General features: G+C 42.4%; 2 protein-coding genes across 3 annotated transcripts in view; one reads left to right on the forward strand and one right to left on the reverse strand.

Annotated features, from left to right (window-relative positions):
• Positions 1–145: 145 nt before the first annotated feature.
• The window catches only part of Meltrin (meltrin), a 128,225-nt gene continuing 100,595 nt past the window's right edge, over positions 146–27,775 (reverse strand). For both annotated transcript variants that reach the window (XM_065448885.1, XM_065448891.1), the window contains exons 16-21: positions 23,642–23,843; positions 18,372–18,449; positions 14,339–14,450; positions 9,944–10,085; positions 8,975–9,338; positions 146–7,180 (exon numbers count right to left, since the gene is read on the reverse strand). In XM_065448885.1, the coding sequence (XP_065304957.1) occupies positions 6,809–7,180; positions 8,975–9,338; positions 9,944–10,085; positions 14,339–14,450; positions 18,372–18,449; positions 23,642–23,843 (1,270 nt within the window). In that variant the 3' untranslated portion in view covers positions 146–6,808. The remainder of the gene's footprint in view (positions 7,181–8,974; positions 9,339–9,943; positions 10,086–14,338; positions 14,451–18,371; positions 18,450–23,641; positions 23,844–27,775) is intronic.
• LOC135916479 (protein GVQW3-like) lies at positions 4,409–4,935 on the forward strand. The gene is made up of 2 exons (XM_065449856.1): positions 4,409–4,653; positions 4,737–4,935. Exons 1-2 carry the CDS (start codon positions 4,409–4,411, stop codon positions 4,933–4,935), a joined length of 444 nt encoding a protein of 147 aa, XP_065305928.1.

Genomic DNA, 27,775 nt, shown 5'->3' on the forward strand with positions numbered 1-27,775 from the left:
TTTAGATCGAAGCAATGAACTATACGAGACAGAAACATAAGGGACTTGCAGGGCAGGAAAAGGGATTCAAAGTTCCTGTATGCTTCTTGTTCTTGCAACCTTATACCCCATCATTTTCTTTGGAGTAAAAATGGGCAACACACGCTTCATAAATAAACAGTTTATTATGTACATATGTATAAGTCTATATATATATATATATATTTTTTATATACTTGTTCACAGAAGCGACGTTTGCTCAACACAGTAAATACATATGTACAAGAACAAAATAAAACTGTGACATTCACACTTTGAAACTGCACTAGTGGTAGTCCTGCACAAAAAATGAGCAGCTTGTCTATATTGCACACAGACACAGGCAAAAAACTTTATGCTCTTGCAAGACTGAATGCTATTAAAGTCATTGTTTGGTCTAGTCTATGACAGCACAGTGTTGCAACAACTGCCACATGCACTAGAAATGCTTGGCCTGCAGATGCCATCCAGATGAAATGGCAGAACATTTTTCTTTAAGGAACCACATGTCTCCTGTTCACAGATGAAAAACACAAGATATGAATAGATGCATAATGTCTATAAATAGGCACTTACAGAAACAAACACGCACAGCAAGAAGTTGTGGCAGGAGGATCACTTATGCAGAACCTAGAAGAATTGGGAATATGCTTGGCTTGCCGTCTTCTACATACGTAGTGCCATTCTGTTGTGCGCTTGGATCACAACTTTAGATTACCTCTGTATCACATGCAAAGAACTGCAAGAAGCTAGCATGCACATCACCTTATTTTTGTTTTGTCATAAGTCTAATACTGGTAAAAAGAAATGTTAACATGGATCCTCCAATATGTCTGATTTCTAGAGAAAGTAATATTGTGCAGTGTGGTCTGGTTGATACAATAACTTCTTTCCACACAATATGGCCAACACTGCAATACTGTTCACACATTGCATAACTAAACACCGCTTGCACTTGCTACATCCAAAATGTTTGCCCTGGTCTGGCTCGCTTTACAATCGCAACAACATTATAAAGCCACTCTATGGTAAATGGTAAGGCTCCTGTGTAGATAGCTTTGCTGCAATGTACGTTCAGAAATGGGAATTCTAAAACCTAAATTCTTTGCATTCTAACACATTCAGACACTTCTTATTTAAGCACAAAACACAGACAAATCTTAAACTACCGGTTACATGCCAAATGGCTGCCATGTGGGAGCAATCCGATCAACAGTAGAAACGTCCGATAATTGAAATTCCAGAGTTTGCACTGCAGCATTCATTCAAAGGCATTATGGTGCAAGACTACTTGTAGGGCTTTTCAAGCCTTGCAAACTGTCATGCGACTATAAAGGTTGAAAGCACACTACATTAAAACAGCATGCAATGAGCTTTGTACCATGGCAGAACATTTAAGTAGGAGTGCATTCTCAAAACAATCAACCACCACTGCACTATTCAATGCAGAAATCTGATGAGTTCAGATTCTGGCTCAACACGATGTTAAACGACCAACTTCAACTAATACCAGTGCAATTCATACAAATATAAAACCAAGGGCACAGCCCAATATGCACCAAGTATTGGTGTTTCTGTCCACACTGCACTGCACACACCAGTATCTGTCGCCTATGTACAGGGACTCCACTGGGCAACACTCTTGGGTGCCTCACTCACTCACTTCACAAGACTTCCTGCATGTCAGAGCAAAGTGTGATGAGCACACTGGCACGCACAATTAACGAGGCATAGCTTTTGCACCAGACAAAACCAGCACCACCCTGCAGAATGTTAAAAATTATGCGAACTCGTCTGTCATATGCAGACTGTGTTCTCATAAACTGTGCATACAATGGCAGTTTTTGCCAGATGGTGCAAAAGGCATGATTTAAGATGATAACGTGGACTAAAATGGAACACTTGTAAACACACCCGAGTATATTTGCAATCTTTTTTCAGTTCATTCACAGCATTACTTTCCACCATTTTTTTAGCTAACAACTGAAGTGATAAAACTTATGAGGACACCTAATACTGAGAGTATTATAAGAAAGTTTACCACTGAACAACAGAAACCAGCATGTATGTTGGCATTCGTGATCTTAATGAACTGAAAGTGTGATGCATTATGAACTTCACTTTGTGTGTGTGTGTTTGTGTGTGCATGCACGTGATACAGCTAACAAAAGTAGGTTATTGGCTGAGTGACCGATTTGATCCCACTGCACCTGAGTGCAACAATTCCTTGAGTGCCCATTATCAACTTCAGCTCATATAACTGCCCTTTGCATCAGCACTAGCAACGCAACACCTGAATACGGCTCACACTTTAATGCAATCAATGACTTGCATCGACAATCAGTTCTTGCATAAATATCCAACTGAGCTGATTACTACGATTATGCATTGCTTTAACTTGCTACAGTGGGTAATTATGCACAGCATTGCATAATAAATTAATCATGCACAGGTGAATGAAAATTTTCACAATGTTATCCTCAGTCTAGATGTGTTATGCTAGAAATGCTGAGAAACAAATGAAAGAAAATAAAAAATAAAACCGGCATAGAACAAATAAGGAGAAAGAAAACGCGGCCTATATATTTTTATGACTGCTGGCCGCACGAGAAATACCATAATATTTTGAGTCACCATCTACTCCCCACCCATAACACGTAATATGCACAGAAACAGGAATGGTGCATCCAAGTTCATGAAACAAGCACAAAAAAAAAAAAAGCTGGGCACAAACAGTAGTGTAGCTTTATATAGACTCCCCATAATGATGCAAAACGTTTCATTCACAAGTTGCCTCATTAAAGCTATCACGCAAGGCTTCATGATAGGTGGCTATGAAATTTTCTTGGTTGAGAAGCTCTGCAACTGCTGCAGAATCATATGTGGGTGCCAGTCGGTGATTCAACTTGCATATACAGTAAAGCCTCGACATGACGAAGTCGGTAAAATTGGCAATTTGCTTCGTTATATCGAAATTTTGTTCTATTGAAATTATACCTTTTATGCAAATAAGTACAGTCGCCGGTCAATTTTTCAGTTGCAATCGAAAAAAGCAAATTTCAATGACAAAACAATTCATTTTGATAAATTTTGGAGTCAACGACGAATGATACGGTTTCATGCCATGTACGTCGACAACATCTTTTCGGCGGTACGAATTAAGCCAAGCCAGTCACGCTTTCGCTTGCACTCCGCCTGCTGATAGCGTCACCTGCGCTGGGACAGCGCTATCAAGAAAAGCGCCGGCAGCGGAGAGCGAGTGCTTCGACTGCCTCTCGCTCCAATGGGTTACTGAAACTCGAGATTACACAGCCTGCAATACTAAACGCATGGTAAGACAGTTTACATTGTGCCACGCGGTCTCGGCACGCCTACTCTTTGCTCATGCGGCAGATTACCTCTAAAGCAGGGTGCGAGGCTGCGTATGAGCTCAGCCGGAGTTACAGTCATGCGCAGTCACGGTCCAGACGATCTTGCCAACTTACACCCACTCTATTGAGGTTCCAAATACATGGTGTTCTATAGACAAGGGGTTATGAAAAATTAAATACTTGTTATATCGAGGTTTTTTTAACTGTATTACATGTGTGTTTTCACATTCAGAGCGGAAAACTAAACTGGCAAGAAAATTCCATGCACAGCAGCTATACAATGTTATTACAATGGCTATGAGTGGAGTTGTCCACAGGGTGGGAGGTTTCTTGATGTAGTTTTCATGATGACATTTTGCAGGAAAACGAGGCTGGGTAAACTCTCAGGGATGGGCAATGACTTAGGATACAATGGTAACTGAAGGTTATAGCGCACGAGATGGCCAAAATCATTCCAACAATGAAACAGTTGGCACGCACTTCAACAGATGCCTTTTAACCGTTTCATGTCAGAGCGCATGCAGCGAGGCACCTCCCAGCAAAATTAAAAGTGCATCTCCTAACAATGAGAAGAAAGGGGGTGAAACGAGGGGCCCAATTTTTATTAATCGTATCACGAGAAGCCAACAAAGACAGCAAGGACAACATAGGGGAAATTACTTGTACTTACTAATTAAATTAATGACATCTTCACATTATGTGTGTGATGCTCTAACCTAACAATGTCACTCATGCTTGAAAGAAACTCCACGCAGAGGACGAATTATGTAACTGGCACCGTGCCCTTTTTGCCAAGTTCAGTGCCTTGAATGTGTGAGGTCTGTTAGAAAAGTATCCGACCTTATTTTTTTTGGTGAACACATGATGGATATGAAGCAAGCGCGCTTGCATCAGCTGACCTTGAACATCCGTGCGCATGCATGAATTTTTTCCTGCCTGCCGATAGCGTCAGTCGCTGGGACGCAGCGTTTGAGTGAGGTAGTGTACAGTGCTCTCGTCGATTTTTCATTGCAAGGGAAATGGCGGAGCGACTGGAGAAGCGCTACTGCATCAAATTTTGCCAGAAACTGGGCGACAGCCAAATGGAAACCATTCGGAAGATTCAGACGGCTTTCGGTGATGATGCTATGAGCAGCACACAGATTGAGGAGTGGTACAACCGGTTTAAAGACGGCCGCACATTGGTGGAGAGTAAGCCACGTTCCGGACGGCCATCAACATGCCGAAATGACCAGGTCAGTGCCGAAGTGAACGCTGTGGGGATGTGGGACTGTCGTGCGACTATCCGAGAAATTGCGGAAGAGGTGGGCGTCGGCACTTTTTCTGCACATTCCATTATGACCGAAGATTTGGCCATGAAGAGAGTTGCAGCAAAATTCGTGCCGAGCTGCTCATGGTGGAGCAAAAGCAACTTCGTGTTGAAGTCTCACAGGACATGCTGGATTCCACAAACAGTGACCCCGACTTCATGAACACCATAATCACTGGTGACGAGTCTTGGGTGTACGGGTACGACCCGGAAACCAAATCAGAGTCATCACAGTAGAAGCATTCCACATAACCAAGACCAAAGAAGGCCCACCAAGTGATGCTGGGTGCTTTTTTTGACTCCCACGGTGTGGTACACCACGAGTACGCACCACAGGGTCAAACAATCACCAAAGAGTACTACAGGGATATCCTCCATCGCCGATGTGATGCTGTGCGGCACAAGAGACCGGAGTTGTGGTCAACAGGAAATTGTAGCATCCATCACAACAATGCACCTGCACATTCCTCACACTTTATTCGGACATTTTTTGGTGAAAACCCAGACTCCTGTAGTTCAACAGGCTCCTTACTCTCCTGATATGGCCCCCTGTGACTTCTGGCTGTTTCCCAATATCAAGAGGCCATTGAAAGTAGCGCGATTTCAGACAAGAGAGGACATTATGGCTGCAACGACAGCTGAGCTAAACTCCATTCCGAAAGAGGCCTTCTTGGAATGCTGCCAACAATGGCAGCACCGCTGGGAGAAGTGTGTGGAGTTCCAAGGAGACTACCTTGAGCCTGATTAGGTTTTCAATGCTCCAGTTATGCCAGTTCTTTTTCTTCGGCCAAAGGTCGGATACTTTTTCTAACAGACCTTGTATTGTGTAACTAATCCCAGTAAAAAGTTGTCGTGCATTACAATGCAAGTACAGTAAGACGTCTTGAATACGTACCTGCTTAATTAGAAAATTCCGGTTTAAATATAGTTGCGATGTATCGCCCGTCCTGTAGCTATTAAACCTAATGTATTGGCTGACTGCTTAAACCATTGTTGCTTAACGCATATGAAATAGTAAGTGTGTAGTAATTACTTTGTTTTTCAGTGCATACAAGCGTGGAATTGGCGAAATGTTGGGTCCACAGACCACAGATAGCAAAATTGCGGCACACAGACCTTTCCTGGACTGCAGTCACCACTGATAATGACATGAAAACATCGTAGCTCCCATAGCTTCTATCACTTCCATGTCATTGTCATGGAAGACATCGATGACAATACAGCTAGTGTGTTGATCATCATGAGGGCATTTGCAGGGAAGTGGGACCTGATGGAGAAACTGGCTTTGCAGCCTTGCCAGGTTTGAGAATGCTGTCGTCACTGCAAGGCCGCCATGGTGGCAAGAGAAAAATTGCAGATCTTTTGCTGCCTGCTCACAAATAAAATTTGTCAGCATATGTGTTTCAGTGAGAGTTCACAAGCTTTTTTTGGCCAGTAGGTCTATAGCCTCTGATCTGCCATTGTTGGTTAATTAGTACCTCGTTTAGTGCGTACCTTATCCACATTCCCCGCCAACTACGCATTCACGAGGTTTTACTGTACTAGGATGCAATTATTGATGTGCACCAAATAAACACAACTGGTTTTGTCCAATGACATGTCACACTGCATCTCTTTAGGCATAGTTTACAGCAAGATTACTGCAGGATGCTACTTTCTGCATGTGTCCATATGAAAATAGAAGCACCGAACAAAATGTTAATTAGCAGCATCTGGTCCCTTGCTTTTTTTAAGAGAGCCACCAAATTATAATATGAAATCTGCAAGGCTCCAATAGTGTTACGTAGACTGTGCACTAGCAGTAGGGATCTATAATAAGCTTCCATAGCAAACAGTGGCTGTATAGCAATGTTTCAGCCTACATCCATGGGTGTACAAGATGCACACAGGTCATATTTTGTAAGGTTTCTTTTCCTCCAATTCTATTCATTTCTTATCAGCCAGTGATCATGCAAGCCAGTGAAGAGGGGCAAGAAGAATGGAAAATGCAAAAATCACTAGAATACATGGCCCCAGGTGCCTTGCTGTCTATCTCTGAAATGTTCACAAGTTGAGGCCAAGGGACAACATGCTGATGCAATGTACAATGCCAGTGTGCCATGACAGATGCTCAAGAAAGTGTTGTCATGTGAGACCGCTGCCCTGCCATGGGCTGTGCCCTCCCATGAAGTGGCTGTGAAGACTCTGTCGCATTCCTCTCAAATTTCTGTGCAAGTGCAGCCACTCCTGTCACAGGTCGTGCGTTGACCGGTGCAGGACGCGCAGGCAGTGGCCTATTTGGAAGTGGGCGCTGTGAATTGTTCGTATCATCATGCACAAAGGCAAGAGGAGTGCCATCAAACTCAAGAGTTGTGGTGCAGTCATCATACAGGGACCCATCAGGGGGTGCAGGAGGCCTTGGTGGCGGTGGATGTGCTGGCCGAGGACCATTGCTGCGCTGGCTTGCCGAGCGTGCTACACGTGAGCGTCCACGCATGCTCCCCTGCATGAAGTTGTACAGCAAAGGTGCATGTGATAAATGAAAGAACAGTGCATTATCAAGTTGGCCAGTCCAGATACATGGGAATAAGGAGTGTAAGGGTGCACTTAATAAACTAAAGGAACAAGCAGGAACATGCTCTGTAGCTAGAAAACCAGCAGTAATTAATGTCCAGAGATCATGCAGTGAAGTTTTGACTAAGTAAAAGGGGTAGTTGGGACACAAAAGCATCAAGCTTAAAGTAATACCTGGGAAAGACACTTTGAATGGTCAACTATCTAGCATTTTATACTTTGGCAGCAAGAGACCTTACTGACTTTAACATAATATCATGCAATTGAAAAATTGGGTCCCCGATCAAGTCAAAACAAAAACTTTATGTTTGTTCTGTACAAAACCGGAAACATTAAGAACTTCTTGTTCCGACGTTCTACAGTTTTGCATTTGTAAGCTTCCTCCTCTGGTATTTCTCTAGCTGCTTGACTGTGCTGCCAGCAGAGACATGAACATTTTATGCGGTAAGCTTAGTTCAATTAACTTTTAAAGTTACCTGCCCCAAAAGTCCCTAACCATTCCTAGTACAAAACAGCTTTTACTACTATAGTTGACTTCTGTTATTTCAACCCCGACAGCATTGACGAAATAGGTCGAATTAAGCAAGATGCAGAAAAAACGCCAAAACACACTGCTGATTTATTTGTTAGTACTTTCCCAATTCTAACATGCCCCCAAATCAAATGTGTGCCAACTTTTTATGAGTCCAAAATAGAAAACTAATGTTTAAATGACATTAAAGCTCGGAAACAAAGTAGAAATCGCACACGCATCCGAGTTTTTTAGCAAGAAAAATGGGCAAAGGTATAATATGTATTGCACAATGGCGGCCCGGTTTCCTAAAGTCAGCTCCGTCGCAATACAGTCGCGTTATGTAGTAACCGTACTACAGTGAACTAGAATATATGGGCAGGGTGCCGACTGACGCATCCCACACCTTGTAGCTCGTGTCTCGTGAAATGCAGCTCACAATGGTGGCATTGTCATAGCTGAATATTGAACATGTCTTGCAAACCGTGGATTTATGCACGGCCTGTCAAAAGCGCATGCCTGGTCAGATACCTGACGCGCAGTCCAGACCGGGCGTGCTCAATGCGCAATGAGCTTTCCTGCGCTGCATCTTCAATAGTTGCCTACTGCAGTGCTGCCGCTACTGGCGACACGAAATGCGTCAGGCAGTGGGCTGGGGTTGCGCCACTCACGAAAGGTTCTAGTACACACTAACCATACAAACAGCGCAAAAGCAGTTTTGGTTTCGTACTGGACAGCACTGGTCCAAGTAATTTTTGGATGAATTTTCTCAGACAAAAAAAATTGCATGTCAGAATCAGGTAAATATAATAATAATTCATAGTGAGCTACTGTTTTCACTTCTATATCTTCCCGAGAAAGGCCGAAAATAGGCGTTTTCAACGGGAAACGACACATGGTCGTCGCATTCCGCGTACTTCACGCATTGCCGAGACAAATGCTGCCACTACTGAAGTCACCACTGAGATATCATAGGCATTGGGCGCGTGCGTTATGACCAGCCAAGTTCAAATTATCTGGCGAAGACTCAATTCAGGATAGAAATAATGAAAGTTGGGTCTCAAAGAAATGTTAACAGGATCAAATTAACCGAAAAATTGGTGTTCAATCAACAGAAGTCTGTATTATAAAAGCATTGCTTAAAGAAAGCTGTTTTGCCAGTTTCGCTATTGTGAAAGACAGTTACACCACAGCTGTGGTGAAAATACCAACCTGTGACGGACAGGAGGGTGCACGTTGGACGCTCACAGGACGCCCTGGGGCAGGCCGGGCAGGTGCAGGTCTGGCAGGTGCTGGCCGGGTTGGAGCTATGTGGCTGTTGCTTGAGCTCTGCAGCACAGGTCCAGAGATGTCCACGCTGCGAAAACTGCCACGCTCACGGCTCACACTGCGGTGTGGCTTCTGGTGCTGTGATGGCGGCAATGGTGGTGCGCTGGGTACTAGTGGCTCTTGCGGAGCCATGTGCTGGGTTACTGGGCCTGAGATGTTGAGTGCCTTGATAGCCTCAGCATCAATGCTGAACTTGGACAGGGGCCGACCTCCACGCCGGTCGAGGCCCACCTGCTGGGCACGACTCCTGGGGAAAGAGAGCGACAGCACTGAACAAGGCTAAAACAGTGCACAATTAATGCTTTCTTTCAAAGATTCGGCACATTTATGTGCCTACATTGTGACCTGTTCCAAGCTCCTCTTTTCTACAACTTTACTGTTGTGAGAGTGCCTCCACATTTGTGGTTGCATGCACACACATCCTCAAGAAAGCACCAATGAATTTCAACGCCAGTTGCTCCTAGCTAGGCCTGAAGCCTGAAAGGGACTAGAGATACCCTAATATTGTGTGCACTTCAAGTAACCTGGAGTAATCTGTGTGTTACAGGTAGTGAAAATGTCACCACGAAGAACATTTTTTTTGGCTTACAGCAGAAAGCTGTCAGATCGCAGCACTGACTATATTTAGAGCAAACATAGCTCAATTGCTATGTATGAGAACATTAACCTGAGAACAGTATGGTGCCTGTGGTCTATTTTAGAATTTGCTCTGTGACTGTGCAGACTTTTTGTAGTCATCTGCCATTCAGTTCCAGAGTTCCTGAATTCAGTTCCTGAACATACCACATGTGCAACAGTTATCAAATCATTCTCAGATAGATAATCCAACGTGACAAAAAGCAGTTGACCTACTTTATTGCTGCCTTGCGAGCCTTTGTCATCCACCACGTCTTCAGATGGCGGCGGAAGTAGTAGATGGAGAAACTGGTGATCACAGCCAGAGGCACGATGCACAGGAAAATTATGTACATGGACACCATAAAACTGTAGCCAGCTGAAAGAAAAGAAGAGCAATATGTGTCAGCTAACCTACTCACCACTATCTAACACAGATGTATAGTTATCAGGATTTAGTACTTGTAATCTAGTAGCATACTGCTCAGCAAACAATGAAAATATAGGGCATGGAAGTTCTAACTACCGCCCACACAGAGGTTGCTCAGATCTAATACAAATATGTGCAGCTCACTACTGATATCAGCGAGATGGTGCAATTAAGGGGGTGAATTCAAGGGTTTGCTAGCTGACTGCTTTGCTGGCAGTGATGAGGATGGTTTGTTAAAGTGACACTAAAGAGGAGCACGAAGTCAGTTTAGAGTGATAAAGTATTCTTTCAAGACTATTTATTTTATGGTAAAAGGCTGGTTATTAGAAAAAAAAGTGAACACCAAATTTCCATATTATTTTATTTCTCACTGAGACCTTAGCGCTGATATGTCAGTGTGGCATTGTGCATTTCAATGTACAATAGAGCCTCGCTGATATCCGTTACATATGATTTCCCATCGCCAGTGTTCACGATCGAGAACACAAAAATTTACCCAGTATAGCTATGCTTATTTTTTACCGGTTCATACATTCCCAGAAAACACCATCGTTCAGTACATCGCCAAACTGCGATTGCATGATACATTTTCCAGCCACTAGATCCCATGTAAAAAAGAAAATGCGCAAAACGCAAACAATCAAGAACATTGTATAGCCGCTCGCCGCAGCAGCTTTACCGCAATCCTTGCCCACCCGTGTCGTTTCGCGTGAAAACACCAGTGCGCACTCAGTTTCTTATTCCACCAAACCGCTGCGATAAGCATCTTCACCCATCTGTATTACAGCGCATAGGGTGTAGTGTTGTTGTTAGTGTACTGCACACCTTTAGTAGGCGATAATCCAAACACGCCTGCTGCAGGCAGCGCGATATGAATGTCACTTTCGCTTCAGCGGCATCCAGCGTTGCCCACCAGCTCGATTTTGTTTTGGTTTTTCTTTGCCATATTTAAACACTGCACAATAGGAAAATAACAAAACGTACGTGTCTCCGGCCACCAAAGCCCTACCAGGTCGATGTGAGTGTCTCATGCCTTATGAGCAACGATTCGCACAACACTTCGCATTACATAGATGTTAACTACAACCGAGTCGGTCATATTTTTTTTTTTTTACACCAGACCGTATGTTTCTCTGTTAGTATGTTTTTTTGCGCCTTTTTAAAATGTATGAACGAGGTTCTACTTATATTTTCATAATTCGGCTGTAATGTCGCAGCAAAGAAAACTTAATCAACTGGCACAGCAATGCAATAAAGCTGCCTCTCAAAAGTACATACAAGACTTTGGAATGGTACATTCCTGCTGCTACATTTTTTATTGCCTTGTCTGTTCTGAATTGAAGAAACCTGTTGGTAGCTGCCAGTGAAAACTGAATAAGCACAGTGGATCACTGTCGATTGAGAGTATTTTTGGGTACATCTTTAGAAAAAAGGGGCATTTACTCCTCCGAGGCGGATGCACGCAAGCCTCCACCAATGGGCGCACACTCTAGACTGACGTCATGATCCAAACGGCTGGTGACCCTACCGATGGAAAAGATGGCCGCCTGCAGTTCGAACTATGCCGAGTTGCGTCAGTCGTGTGCGTCTGCCTCTCGTCAGAGTGAATTCCCAAACTGTTTGTGGTGGTCTATCATGCCGGAAATATTATTGCGAGCCTACAATGCACCATTTGTGCCGTGTGCATTTATTCTTAGTCGTGATCTGGTGACGAAAGAGTGCAGCGAGCATTGCTGACTCTGCGCTACTCTTCGTCTGAAAACAGGATCCTGCGGCAACACACTGCTACAAACAAACATCCTGCGTGTTTGTTCCATAGCGTTTCGTTTTGCTCCAAAGTGACGTTACGACGAGGAAAGTTTGACAAAGTCTGCTGCCTAACGTTAGCAGCGGGTGTGTTCATGCACTTTGTTGCTGTAAAAAAACACCCATCACATTTTTGAAAATAAGTTTGTGAAAACACAAAACCAAAAATACAGCTGTTATGTTATTTAAAACCGAGAGTATTTATTAAAAACAATGAATGAAGCATCTTTGTACCTTTCCTGCCTCGATCGTCTTCTTGCCCAGGTTTGTAATGGTTTCAATAAATTCTTTTTTTTTAAGTACTTGTTAAAGAACAACTGATTCATTTTAAGCTAGGAAAACAAGTAGCAAATGTGCCGTGTACATGTAAACCAGTGCAAAAGCCATCCAGAGCCGCCCTTTCTGGTTTTGTCCCTTGCAATAAAGCTAAAAAGCGGACGACGCTAGATGTTGTAGAACGCACGGGATTATTTTTCTTTCATGATCCGGCATGTGCTGTAGCATTCCAATCATGACAGCTCTACCAAACCAGCAATCAAAATATAAAAGTATTTATTTATACCGAGAATTACGCGGTTTAGAAGCACGGTTTTTTTAGCTTTAGTCATGAGGCGATTGGCTGTCACGCTTCAGTCATCGGGTTGGGGCCTCCCTTCTTTTCTAAAGTTGTACCCGACTATAGGCTGTTTTGTCACATGCTAAAGAGAGCGCCAAGACATCAATGAAGGATCCCTTAAGCAATATTGCTGAAATGATGTTTGAAATGGGGCAGTACTAAATGGTTACCAATGAAAGAAAAATTGACCTAGCATATTAAATTAGTTGCTGTCTTGCACCTATTTCAGAAGTGTCACCTGAGCCATTTGTTGGATGACTGTGAGGCTGTTGTAACTGATGGTCATATATGCAAGTGAAAATTACAAGATACAGAAAAGAAAAGTTAAAATAAGAAGCACTTGTTAAGAGTAATTGCTTAAAACATTATCCCCTTGCTGTTCTTGCTCAGTGAAAATTAAGTATTGTACGCCAGTGCAATATATGAGCACTCACAATTATTAACAATTTTCACAGGTAATAAAGTAGCTCACAAAGAATTCATGGATGGTAAAATGCAGTAAAGAAAACTGAAGTGAAACAGCAATGCATGTCATAGCACACTTTGAATTTGTATTTCTCAAGACTGGTGCTAGGCACTAAGTTTCTAGCAAAAGGTTATGCTCTGAGTACTGGTTGACTTCAATTCTGCAACCATGAACATGCTCCAAAAGTCATTATTGAACAAGCTAATAGGGAACTTGAGTTAATAATAATTCCAATTATCACAAATTCTGATGTCAGTCACTGCTATGAAGCTTGGTCAGCAAAAATTATTTTGCCTCAATACCACATTTTTTTCCATCTGAGACGGTCGTAGAGGCCAAAATGAACTCCTCTGTTTTGAGCTCAATATTGCAAAGCATAATGCCTTCTAGACAAGCTGTATTATATCAGCACTTATTAAATTTGATATCACTGTTGGCACAACGCATTTTACACTGATGTTAATTGCATAACATCCACTTGATGTGGCCATGCATGGGCAAATGGTGGCTGCCTCAGGACGCAATCCCGAATGTGCATTCATTGTTGGTACCTGTAAATAGCTGAGAAAATAAAATTCCACCAGCACTAACAATGACAACACAAAGAATAGTTTAGGTGGCAGTCAGATCCTGAATGCAACACACAAACAAGGCTAGCACAACATACTATTTGTTTTGAATATGACCACAGAACAATAATGTCAACACTGCATTTAAGGTTATGTGCTGGCACTCGATCCTCATGGCACTATGCTGTAACTTCATACAGTCAGGAAAATTTATCTAAGTTTGAGAGATATTAACCTGCTCAGCAAACGTGCTTCACTTCCATGTTGCACATCAAGGATGAACATTCATGACTGTGGCAGCTTAATAGTCCAAAAACTTTCATTACAGTTGTGGTCTAGAAACTTTCTCGTAATAGTACATGTGTCCATGTTGCAGGACCACATCCTGCTATGTAATGTAGCTGCCATGCTGCAAGCACTCAACAAGTGACTAAGCAAAGCAGGTAAAATTGAATTTTCCATTTCTCTTATAATTTTTCTTATGATCCAGTGTACTGAATAGCCAATCCTCCTTTAATGGCAGCTTGACAGTGCTCAAGTCAGTGATGAAGGGCAATAGTATGCATAGAAGATATTTATATTATTCCAACCCAGGTTTCCAAAAGCATTAGGTTCAGGTACAAAAGCGAATTTCAGTAGGGAAATAAGAGCACTAGCACATCCTACTGTAAAAGAACTCCTTCAGCCTCTGCCATAGGGCAACTGTTCTCGTGAGCTTTATGCCAGAGTGTAAGCCTGTAGGTACCTGAGGGGTCTGATGCAGGACCACTGTCTGAACTGCCACCAGGTCCTGGATAATTGCAGTACGGAGGTGCGTAACCCACCATGCAGTGGCAGTTCCCACGGCTGTTGCAAACCTGCACAGGACAACGCATCATCGTGGTCACCACATTGTCCTGGTCACCACAGCTTTAGTTGCACAGTAACTACTTCATTCAACAATAATCATAGCAGGGGGGGGGGGGGGGGAGGAGGTCTACAAATAAGGAACTTCAACCAATATTCATAATGTGTGAGCTTAAAGTACCAAACCAAATATTACTTCCTTTCGAAGGGTAGACAGGCTAGATGGCGAGGAAAAATGGGACAAGAACCCTGCTTTATGTTCTTCAATACACACAATTACTCTTTAGAAACAATACAGCCTATAAATTGAGAAAAGGAAATTATGGGGCTTTACGTGCCAAAACCATGATTTGATTATGAGGCACACCGTAGTGGGGGGGGGGCTCAGGAATAATTGGACCACCTGGGGTTCTTTAACATGCACCTAAATCTAAGTACATGGGTGTTTTCACATTTCGCCCCCATTGAAATGCAGCTGCCGTGGCTGGGATCCATCAAAAAAAGGAAGAAAATCGCCACAATTTTAATGATTATGACAGTACTAAATATATAAAACAATGTGAACATGGTTAGATGTACATTAATGCAAGTCTGGTCACTTAGTAATGTAAGATTAAAAATTAATGTTCATATCCTTTAGCAGAGGGACTAATTACAACAACATTGTACATTGATGATGTATATATGGCAAGATTCAGTAAGGGAAGGAAACTCTGCACCAATTAGGATAATTAATCTTGAGGCAGTCTCAAAATGAGGAATTCTCAGTAAAACCACTGCAGATTATCATTAAAAAAAAAAAACGACTGCTCCAAGATTGACTTGGTAAATGCACCTCCATGCAAGGAACAAGGGATCCTGTAGCCAAAAAGAATCCTGTAGGGGGCTGGAAAATGTGGTGAAGTGTTTCTGCAAAGGCTTATGTAACAGGCACTTATATGACCAGTAGGCTGCCACCACTAGTATGGCCCTTTTAATTCGTAATAGAATGTTCAAAGAAAACGAGCACATTACCCTATTAAACCAAACACATTACTTATATGTGTGTGTGTGTGTGTGTGTGTGTGTGTGTGTGTGTGTGTGTGTGTGTGTGTGTGTGTGTGTGTGTGTGTGTGTGTGTGTGTGTGTGTGTATATATATATATATATATATATATATATATATATATATATATATATATATATATATATATATATATATATATATGTTCCGGGTGTCTACCAAGTTGACATTTCCAAATTCCCTGAGTTTTCCAGGTTTTCCCTGAGTGATGCAGAACTATGTTTTATATCAACACGGGCTGAAACCATATCACCTGATGCTGTCACTCTCTAGTACGCACATGAAAAAAAAAGCAACTTAATCCAATTTGAATACTAAGGAGCAGTGTTTATGTTATTCAAAAAGAGAATAGAAGGCAGGGGTTAGTAAAATGCACAGCAAATAAAGTGTCTTCGAAAACAATTGCAGATAGGGTCGGACATTATCAAATACGAATAAAAAGGAGATGCATACAAAGGCAAATATTTTCTAATATGAGCTATTTCTATCAACTGATAGCAACCTCAGTGGGATGAGGGCTGAACTCTGTCACAATTGAGATTCTCTCTCAACAGCTCGTAAGTCAACCTCAACAGTCCTGACATACTCTCAACCCGCGCACGACGCCTGAGTGTTGTGTTGCACTGCTTCAAAGAGTGTATTTTGGTTTGGATGAGGGACACCTGCATCTCAGCATCAGCCAAAACTTTACTTTTTGAGCTCAAGCTCTTTCAAAACGGCGGCAACAAGCTTCCTTTCTCGTTTATTCCTCAATGCGTAGGTCACTTCTGTTCTTGACCGCCTTCCGCCACTCGTTCGCCCCAAGGACCATTTGAAGCATCTTGATCAGTTGCACAGTCCACGACTGATTTTTTGAGCTCCCTAAGGGCCGCGAAAACGTCCGAAAAATCGGCCAGTTGGAAAAAAATAAATGCGTGTCATTTACTGACCTTAGGGGCTCAAACTGCCACAGGCACGTTTGAAAACGCTCTGAAGGCCTGTCGGTACACATAATAGGCATACCTGTGCTCGTACTGGGACAGGAAATGCCGGGTGCCCGCGTGTATAATTAAGATATACATACTGTATTCCGTGGCAATAGCCCCTTCCCACGCTTGTTATGCTTCACTGCAATACTTTTCCGTAAGCTTTACCGAGTAACATTTCTGTACAGAGGCGAAGCTGACTTTCACGAACCGCCATTATGCAACGCACCGTGTTTTACAAGTTTCTAAGCCAATCGCGAGCACCACAAAGGTGGAGTCCGTGCCATTGCTGACAGCAGCGAATTCTTTCAATAAAAAGTTCGGCACTCAATGGCAAGAAGCTTCATGGCGAACGTCGAAGCAGCTAGGCCTAGCGTTGCTGCAGTTGTGGCAACGGGTGCCAGTGGATCTGCGTGCGAGAGTGCAGGTTCGAGGCGGCGAAGTAATCAAAACAGCAGCGGTGGTGCCTTTGATTAATGCCGTTTCAGACCTGCGGTTGCGACAAAACGTCCGGAAAATCGGACGGCAAAGAGTTCTTGCGTCGGAAATTTCACACGTTCTGATACGTTGACACTATGGGGTACGAGGTGGCACCGCGAAACCGTCCAAATTGTCGGGAATTCGGAAAGTCGCTCGTTGACTGTACACTGGCAACTCCTCCTGCCAACAACAGGGTGTCAAAGACGAGTCATTACGATTCCTGTCTGCTACTTGAGCCAGCATTACCGCGACTTTCGAACCTTTCAATAAAATTGCCGTTAATTTTCCCTGATAGAGGCCCAAATTCCCTGAGTTTTCCCTGACTTTTTTCCATACTGCTCAAAATCCCTGAGAATTTCCGGTTTTCCCGGTTGGTAGACACCCTGTATGTTATATAATTTCTACTTGAATCAACATCTTAATCTTAAATTTGCAGACTAACAGTGCAAACGTAAAACTTGAATACCAGAGATGAGTTGGTTTAAATATATCCAACCACCTCCCAAACCTGCACCCAGCTTCCACATTCATCCAGATCGAATAATTACTGCTATGTCAGCACATTCCTTAGCTTGTGCTTCTCATATTTTGTATTGCTCTTTTTATGATGTGAAAGAGCTATGGCTGAGGCAAGGGCTGCAAAGAACGGAAAGCTCAAGTCTCTCTACATAGTGGGCAGAAGTTACTTCACTACATTGTAGGTTCAATGTATATATGCAGCCAAAAAATGCCATTTAAAAAGTGGTAGTATCTTGACAGGTTTGAGCTGTGGAAATGTCCTAAGATAACACTCCCATGCACCTGTCCTGTTGTTACATTTCTACCAAGGTGAATCTGTACCAACTAGGCCAACAACAAGCCCCCTGCTTATTTTCGCTCAGTATGGCATTGCAGTATGGCAAATGATGCAAAAAACAAAAGAATTGATGCAAAATAGGTTAGACAAGCAATATTTATCAATTTGACCAGGCTTTTCAAAGGTTCACTGAAATTTGTTTGTTAATGGCATCAGACCTGTAATTTAATCACTGTTGACGTGGAAAAATATACCCCAAAGCCAACGAATTCAAAATCTCATAACCCATGAGACTGAATACAGTATACTAATGATAGCACCAACAACAGACGAATTTTTGTGCGCTTAGGCAGCAGTGAAAAGGAGTGTGGCAGTTTTCACTCAAAAAATAAAACAACCACAATGACCAAGAAATGAACCTGTCATTTCATCCTCAGCAGCAGCTGGACTTTTGTTCCTTAAGCACAACCTAACCAACATTACACATCAACTGTACAAATATTTTATGCAGTTTATAATTTCTGCACAAAAAAGAGTTATGTTGACATACATTACAATATGTATAAACAAATTTGCAATATGGACAGGAAATTAAAGCATTAATGTGCAAAAAAAGACTAGCAACTTACCCCATTATTGTAACAGTCATAGGGGCATTTGATGCCATATAGTTTTTCAAGTGGAACACACTTTTGGTTCATACAAGCCTGCAAGGTAGCAAGAGAATTTTGTCATTAGAACTTGACACAAACACAATACACTTTTTTGAACAAAATAGTAATATCAGAATTAGAACAAGAACTCGTACCAGTACATTGCCTTAAATACCCCTTGTGGCAGGCAGTGCAATTTTGTTTCTTAAGGTGGATTACTTGAAGCATCAGACAATATTTTCACGACAAGTTGTTATGCTCAATTAGATAATGAATGTTCTTCTGACATTTTAATGAGTTACTTCAGGGCACATGTTGAAAATGCAGAAGTGAAGCTGTGCAGTAATAAGTGCATGTACATTCAGCTGAAATCCTGGCCCGAAAGAAGGCTGACGAATATAAATATCTGGGAATGGTAATGACATGTGACTTAAGGTGGGATAGGCACATTACACATATCAGAAATAAGGCAATGGGTATGTTGGGTTTTTTATGTCAACTTCAGTCAATTACCCAACACATTAAAAGCACAATTGTATTTCACTCGTGTTCACAGTTTACTTGAATACGGATGCATCTGCTGGGATCCATACTTGGTCGATCTGACGAAGAAGCTTGAAAAAGTGCAAAGTAAGGCAGTAAGGTTTGTACTTAATAATTATAGCAGGAAACTGAGTGTGACAGAAAGTTAAAATAAATTATCATGGCAAGTGTTAAAGGACTGCCAACAAAATCTTAGGTTGAAATTTTTTTACAATGTCTATTATTTTAAAACAGGGACCGGCAAAGGAAAATACATTAAGTTCACTATATTTAATCTCAAAGAGACTATGCATTGAAAGTATGCGTGTTTCCTTTTAAGGATGACACCTTTTCATATTCTTTCTTTGTGCGATTCATAAGTGAATGGAATGTTCTTTCGCCTGATATTGTTAGTATTGAGAACAACCATGATTTTTACTGCACTTTACGTATGTGACATTATTGGCTTGTATTTCTTTTTGTTGTGTACCTCCCTGCTGTAATGCCTCCTAGGGCAAAGCAGGTATCTAATAAATAAATAAATAAATAAATAAATAAATAAATAAATAAATAAATAAATAAATAGCAGCAGTTTGAAGCTACCTGTCCCCTAAATCTCATGCATTACATTGGCATTCCACTTAATGTTGCCCTGCAGTAATGTAAGGAAAGTTTTAAAGGAAAATAAGTGAAACACTAATGTATGATAGAAGTCTTAACACCAGTGCTAGATTCAGGATTTTCCCAACATGGCCACAACTTCATTACTGCCCAACTACCAAGCTCCAGCTGCTAAATGTCTCAAATAAGTAAATGCTAATTAGTAAAACATGAATAACTAATTGAACATTGCAATTTGCCATGTATTGTCCACCTGTTTCGACCAATCCAGCTGGCAGGAACTGATTTGCTCCTCCACCACAGATGAGAAGAGTGGAAACTGAGAAGGCCAGTTTTTTTTTGTTAGTCACAATCATATGAAGCCAACATGCAATAAAACCAAGGAAAGTGTAGGGTAAATTTTTTTAAGAATTGAAATGCAGAAATAAAATAAAGGGAAAATGAAAGTGGACAAAAAAACAACTTGCCGCAGGTGGGATCAGAACTCATGTTCTCACATTATGCACGTGACGCTTTTAACAATTGAGCTACCATGGGGCCATTCTCCCATCCACTTTCCCATTCAAGAAAGTGGGTGGCAGCCACTGCTGTAGATAGTGTAAAGTACCTCAGCAACACTCGCAGTTTGTGGGTTTGGACAGCAACAGTGGCACGTTTCCTTTTCACTTCCCATGAATAAACAAAATCAAAAGCTCCTCCAACAAGTAAAAAACGGTTCAATTAGCCAGTACTGCCTCGGCAACAGTGGCTACCAGGAGCATAGCCAGGTGGGAGCGCTTATGGGGCTTCAGCCCCCTGCACCCCTCCCCCCCCACCCCCGAAAATTTTTCGGGCTGTCATGCACTGCCGACCAAAACAACCCCCGGCGCTGGAAATCGTTCTGGATTTTGTCTAGAATGTCTATTTCACGCTCGAAAAGACATTTCAGCGCGAACATTCCCAACTCGGGAAAATTTCGCGGCAGCGCCCATGCACCAGGAGACACGACTCGAGGAGCCCCATCCAAGCACAAAGTTTCAAGGGTGTTTTTGACGGTGAGCAGGCTTGTCGTGGAGGCCGCGGAATCTACGGAGCGCATGGATTTCAATTCCGAAACTTTCTGCATATAAAGTTCTCATAAACTTTTGATGCGAAAGGTGGAGCGACATTTCCAAAGTCATGCTTTATATTTTCACTTCCAGAACTTTGTGGGTTTAATGTTGTTATAAACATTTGACGCCAAAGGTGCATTGACTTCTCTAAAGTTGTAGATCAGACATACAACGAGAAAAGCCAAATCAACACACTATCAGACAAGTTGACAAAGCACACAGCGAGGTCCAATGAGACGAAGCGTTGTGGTGGTTCATTTGTGCCGTCATGCCACAGAAAAGAATATCAACATTTTTTTTCACCTGCGCCAATGCATCCATGTCAAGACACTAAAGCCAGCAAAGGTAACTACGTTCTTATTTATTGTTCTACTTTGACTTTTACTCACGAGGATACATTGAGCGTCTCCAATTTTCTTGTTCTCGCTACCTGTGGACTGCCAGAGCCAGCCAAAGCACATGCATTTTTCTTGTGTCGCCCCGACTACCGCGCGGCGCACTTCGGTGGGCATTCGTTTTTCTCTGAACAAGTTGATTTTCACCTGGCAGAGGTCTGGACGCTTTCCAGCTAGCAGACGAGAAAAAGAAACAATGGTCGCTCGCCGACATCAATATGAGGACTCGGCAGATTGCAAAGCGTTCGCTTGAGCGCGACCTCTCCGGAAAGTGTTGTCTTGCCTGTGTAGAATACTGAGCAGTATGCGTATGCTTCTCTATGGGCCAAGCGTCTCACGTTTTTTTCGATATTCCTTCGGTAGCCACATTATAGGTGCCAAAAGTAGGCATTCGATTGTGGCCAACATGCTTTCCTTTGCGTTTCTTTTTTTCCTTCGTCAGGGGCCATTACTGATCGAATTAGCTAAACCTGGAGAGACTATTGATCGTTTCCGATATTGTGAAATGCCGGATGGAAATTGATGAATGGGGTCATCTTGCTCTATTACAATGCCCGTCCCCATGATGCCAATGCATATAACACAAAACTGGCAAAGTTCAAGTGGGAAACGCTGCAACATCCGCCATACATCCCAAACCTGTCGCCTTGCCACATCCGCATTTTGATGCAACTGAAAAAACAGCTCAAGGGAACCAGATTCGTGTCAGACGATGACAGTTACACACTTTTTGAAGCAGCTAAAGGGGGGGGGGGGGGGGGGAGGTCCAACTCCCAATGGCAATCCAAGGGGTTTTTATGAGATGGAAATCAAGCGACTCGTTAGTCAGTGGGACAAATGTCTAAATGCTCATGGAGACGACTTTGAAATAAAGTACTACCCTGTATGTCATACATTCGCATTCGCTCACTTTCATTTGTCTCACCCTCGTATATTTTGGAGAACTTTTGGTTTTTATATGTGACTATAACATCAGTGCCATTACTCCCAATACACGACTGGTGACAGCTGCTCCTGCGCAATACATTAGGTCAAAGGACAGCGCCATTGAGATTTTTCCTTGATGGTTGCATATGTACAAAAATGTAAACAAGGTTCTTGAATGACAAAGTTTCAATAAAATATTTGTCTGCAAGTTGTTAATTTTATGGCCTTTACATTTTTCCTATTAGCGGCATGCACTGCCTTGCTGGTTTTGAATTGATATAGTTCTAACGTTCGTGATATTTTCTTTACTTATTAAATAGACAAAAGACATGGAATCATTGATATCAGTTATTTCGGGCACAATTTTTGGGATATACGAGTATATTATGGTATGAACAAATACATATTTTACTTGTCTTGATAGCACACAGCATTTAAGAATTCATTTGCAGCATGTTTGGAATGGCAATATAGTTATTATTCATCTATTTGATACCCCCCCCCCCCTCCGAACGAAATTTCTGGCTACACCACTGGTGGCTACAGGACTTTTTGGCACGTTACACTTCAATCTCTTTTTATTCTTTTTGAGTCACAAACAAAATATACCCTTTTTTTCTTTTTTTTTCTGGAGATGTTCCCAACCAAGAAGAATGTCACGACACACTTTCATTAAAGGGAAACTAAACAGAGATATCTAAATCAGTTTATGCTGGCATTCCTACAAAATGCTAACAGCGGATCATTGTTAAAATTTTTTTTTAAAGATTGCAGGTTATTATAGGAAAATATAAAGGCAAACCTTCTATTTTTCTCATTAATGTACACACTGTGAAGCTGATGTTGCAAGCAATGTCACAAATTTCATGGTATTTTCATGTACTCGGGCTGTTTTTGTATGAAAACAGTCTCACAGTACCCAGAGCAAGCCTTTGCTTACTATCAAATGCAATGTGACAATTCTGGATCAATAAACAATTATCTAGCTTTGAGTAGACAATGTCAATATTCACAACATCATGGAAAGCTAGTGAGGGAGCAGTGAAATGGTGCCGTTTTTGAATTCTCTCCAGCTTGGAAAACATCCACTCGCAGTGCGGTTAACCTATTTGTTTCTTCAGAGGGGTAATTCACCAATCTAACTTGACTTAACATTTTCATTCATGTCTTTTTTTAAGAAAATTCAAATCTCTAACATTACATGAGGGCATTTGTGCAATCAAGTTAATGCACAATGAAGACTGCGTGCATGAAAAAAAGAAATGTTATCAAATAGTATAACAGTAATAGTGGCTGTTTGGATACTATAAGACAGACAATGTGAATGTAAAAGGAAATGTTTTCAAAACGAATCAAAAGAAAAGCGTTTAGTACATGGCCTGTCTGAGCTTGCTTATTGTGCACTGATGTTTGCTTAAATATAACTTTTTTAAAAGCTTTTTAGGGGGCTATTTGTGAGCTATTTTCATGCATTATTAATTCACCAGCTACACTTTTAAACTCATTTTGTAATGAATGCCGAGACTAGACTGAAGACCGAATTTGTGCAACACCGAATGTACCACTGAAGAAGAAAAGAGCTTCAGGAAATCTACATTCAAATCATTACTTCTATTTCTCAGAAAAATGTCAGGAAAAGAAAAGTGCTTGGAATTTGTTTCTTCACACGATAATGCAGAACTAAACAAACCTTATTGGTGCCACACTTAGCACCATTTGGTGACTGGCCAACATCAGCTGTGAATAGGCCCAAGTCCACAATTGCAGACCGGCATGTAAACCGTTTATCATTTTCATCTATGTAAAATTTGGACTGGACAGCTGCAGACTCTATGCCGAACTCTAGCCGCTCATTCAGGTGCACACAGTGGAGTGTGCCACACATCACATCCCTGAAAAGAAAAAAAAAAACCACCTTTGTTTCATATCGCTCACAGTCAAAATAAAATGGCATGTACTGCTATACTAGTACACAGTACAATGAGCACAGAACTTTACAGGTGTGTACATGCTGCTTTCTGAAGCCAAATTGAATATGTATAATATAGTGGTTGAATATGATATAAATAGAATGTTTTTCTAGCAGTTTTTTAATACTAAGCAGGAATATTGAGTTATTCTGAATGCATAACAATGAAAAGATCTGAACTAAAGTGAGGAACAGGTACTCTTCTGAAATACACTTTAGATAAAGCAGGAAAACAGACTTGCCTACTGAAGAAGACTGTACACTTAAGTAGAAGAAGTTACAAAAAAAAAGCATGAGAAAATGAGATACAAGCATCACACGTTCTTGCTTAGATGTGCTGTCTTTTTTGTCTCTGCTGCGTGTTTGTTTTTGTGTATGTCATGCAGCATCACACCATTCTTTAAATCCATACACTCATGGTTATGATAAGAACTCATAAATTTGTGGTTCTGATAAAATGAAAAATTTGCCATGAATACTGCAAGCAAAAGGAATTTAATTCCTTGCTTTACTATATATGTGCAGTTTCACCACCCATGCAAGTATAGGAAGACAGAACAATACTCCAGGGTTTCCTTAACCCCATCACTGCACCTCAGCTTCCACTCACCATCCAGCTGGATTTCGTTGCCTTCGTCAGTGGCTACAATGACAACTCATTGCTCCAGTGTCTGAGCAAGTTGTTCTACTTCAGCCCGATGTCATTTATAATGATGAGGGAAAAGTGCAGAGTAAGTGGCAGAGGAGGTCGCTGCCTTACTCTGCACAATTAACAAGGCTCACGTACAGTGCATATGTGTACAACCTGGCAAGAACTGCGATAGCCTGACGTGTCACTAATATTCAGCATTTTTCAAGAAAGCGTTAGTTACTTGTGTCATTCTGTGGGTTGGCATAAAGAAAGTGCTGGACCGAGCTGGAAAGATGCTTTTGGTGTGTTGCTAACGGGCTGCCACCACTAAGAGGCCTCTTTGTTTCATATTTAAGTTAATGAATGGTTTAAAGGGCCCCACACCTGGTCTGGCCATTTTGAGCTGACAAGCACAGTGCATACAACGCGCTCGAACAATCGTGTCTGCAAAGTACTACACCGCTGCGTGCTGCAAAATAGCTAAAATTTCAAACCTACCGCCGTGCACCCTTCTCTTTGTTGGCACCGCACTCTCAGCCAGAGAGTTAACATTACTCCCTCAAATGTGCCTACGTAGTTCGCAGTGCTGTCACTCACAGTGAAACCCACCGTGGTTGCTCAGTGGCCATGGTGTTGGGCTGCTGAGCACGAGTTCGTGGGATCAAATCCCGGCCACGACGGCCGCATTTCGATGGGGACGAAGTGCAAGAACATCTGTGTACTTAGATTTAGGTGCACGTTAAAGAACCCCAGGTGGTCGAAATTTCCGGAGTCCTCTACTACGGCATGCCTCGTAATCAGAAAGTGGTTTTGGCACGTAAAACCACATAATACTCGCAGTGACACGTGAATTTGAGAATTATTCAACAATAGCAGTTATTTGTTTGATCTGTTGCTTCAATGGACAAATTAAAGTTTAGAGAAATAATAACACATACAAACTTAATGTCTCCATGTCTTTGTTTTACTTTGTACTATAGCAAGAGAGATGTACTTCCATTTCATCTGCTCCTTCCCACGTCCTGCAGTCATGCGAGCAGAGAACAAAACTATGTCATTTTCCAGTGCGCAATCATGCTCTCTGATCTGCTCGCGTCTACCTCAGTGTTCATGTGGCATTGACCTATCATACCGCTAGTCCGGTGCCAGCGGTACAATGACGCGGTGTAACGCAGTACGGATCCATGAGCCGGGCCAACCTCTCCAAACATGCATACATTGAGGAATCCAGTTCGCAGAAGCAGCCAGACAACAATGCAGGTGTTCTCGTGCACAGCTTGCAAGATCAAGCATAGAGCAAAACGAAACAAGCACAACAGCTCACAGGTTAGATTGTCACCGGAATTGTGCTGCACAAGAAAAATGCGAGGGGGAGAAAAAAAGGAGAGACGACGGGGACAGTGATGCGAAAGTGACGCGATACTCCGGCTCTGGTACGGCAGCACGCAGGGAAGGAAGCGGAGGCCAATCAGAACACACTGTTGTCCTCAGCAAGCTGCAGGGAGCTCAACGGGCATGTTCGACGGGGCACCCTGCAGCGACCGCCGTTTCTATGCTACGCTGCAGATGCAACTGCATGCAACTGTAGTAGCTAACTACCTATGTGCACAACAAGGACGGAGTGTGCACTCGCGCTTATGTGCTCCAGTCTGGCCATGCTATGTGGCATGGACCAGCTCTGTCCTGCACCAGCTTGACCAACGGATAGTAGCCACATCCAAATTGTGCATTTTGCGCAATAGCTGAATACGAAGCGCAGTCTGCCAAGGCAGCCATCCAGGAGCGAGTGTGCGCTGGCAAGCGTATGTCTCATCTAACTTTAAGTTCAGCGTGGCTTGAGATTAGTTGAGTGTTCAAAACTAATAGAAATTAGTGAGACCCGACAGCTACAACACTGACAATCAGTGTGGTCAGTTTCATTCCTACGCGGGCGCGCATGCCCAAGCATCAGCAGACCATAGTCAGCGATAGCACAATAGTCACACAGTTAAACCTCGATATAACAGTCTGTAAAATCGGCAATTTGCTTTGTTATATCAAAATGTTGTTGTATTGAAATTCGACCTTTTATGCAAATAAGCACAGTTGCCGATAGATTTTTTTACACAGAAAGGAGCCGCAGAATTTTCCTAATTATTGGGCAATCGAAACAAGCAAATCTGAATTCAGAAAACAATTCATTTTGATAAATTTGGAAATCGGCGACGAATGATACGGTTTCATGCCACGAACGTAAACGATATCTTCACATCGGTGGTACGAATTAAGCGAAGTCAGCCATGCTTTTGCGTGCACTTCGATGGTGTCTTCCGCACTGGGACCACACTATCAGTATCAGGAAAAGTGTGCGCAAGAAACCGGAGACGCGCACCAACTCACCCGCCCCCCCCTCCACTCTGCCCCCTCGCGCGTGCGATTGATCCCCTTACCGTGAGCTCAGCTCGCTCCCCTTTCCCTATTTGTCTTTGCTCACACAGGAACGCCGCACTCGTGAAACCATCTTCTTTCTTGTCTCACCCTCCCACGCTTTCACTCAAACAAAAAGCACACAGTGCTCAGGGCGCGATAGGATATTATTGCACTTGGACTTTATATGGAACACGATGCAGCTCAAGGCGCTGAAAGCACAGCAGAGGTGCGTTTGCAAGCAGCCACTTGTAATTCAATCATTTGACCATCTGCGTACTATGCCGAAGTTCCCATTTATTGTCTCTGTATCGGCATTCCTTTGCGGGGGCAGTGAAATTTCGTTATATTGAAATTGCATACATACTTCATTAAAATGAGGTTCTAAGTACCGTATTTATCAAATATAACGCGCACTTTTTTTCCCTGATAAAATGGGCCCAAAGATTGTGTGCATGTTAGAATCGAGTACGATCCTAAATCTGTGTTACCATAGTGCCATCGGCATTTTGGAATGGCCGCATCGTATGCGCAAAGTAGCGCTTCGAGCCTAGCTGCCATAGCTTCCTCCATGTGCTGCAGTGCGTGTGCTTAGGCAATGCTTCCCTTTGCTTAGGCTAGTGCATCGTCCATCTTCCCGTTTTCTGCATTTGCTCTAACAGCATGGAAGTGCCAACTGCAAAGACATGCCGAATTCATCACGATGCCGCAATTAAATGGAAAGCGATCAAGTGTGCGGAGACGGATGGAAATCGGACCGCATCGTGGGCGTTCGGAGTTACCGAAACTTGCATGCGGGACTGGCGCAAACAGGAGAA

This window comes from Dermacentor albipictus, chromosome 1 (assembly GCF_038994185.2).
Source record: "Dermacentor albipictus isolate Rhodes 1998 colony chromosome 1, USDA_Dalb.pri_finalv2, whole genome shotgun sequence".
Lineage (NCBI taxonomy): Eukaryota > Metazoa > Arthropoda > Arachnida > Ixodida > Ixodidae > Dermacentor > Dermacentor albipictus.

Excerpts from the sequence above, each read along its gene's own strand:
- LOC135916479 (XM_065449856.1), top strand. The coding sequence starts at position 4,409 with ATGGCGGAGCGACTGGAGAAGCGCTACTGCATCAAATTTTGCCAGAAA. Across the intron at positions 4,654-4,736 it reads GAAGTGAACGCTGTGGGGAT|ATTTGGCCATGAAGAGAGTT; the intron begins GTGGGACTGTCG and ends TTATGACCGAAG.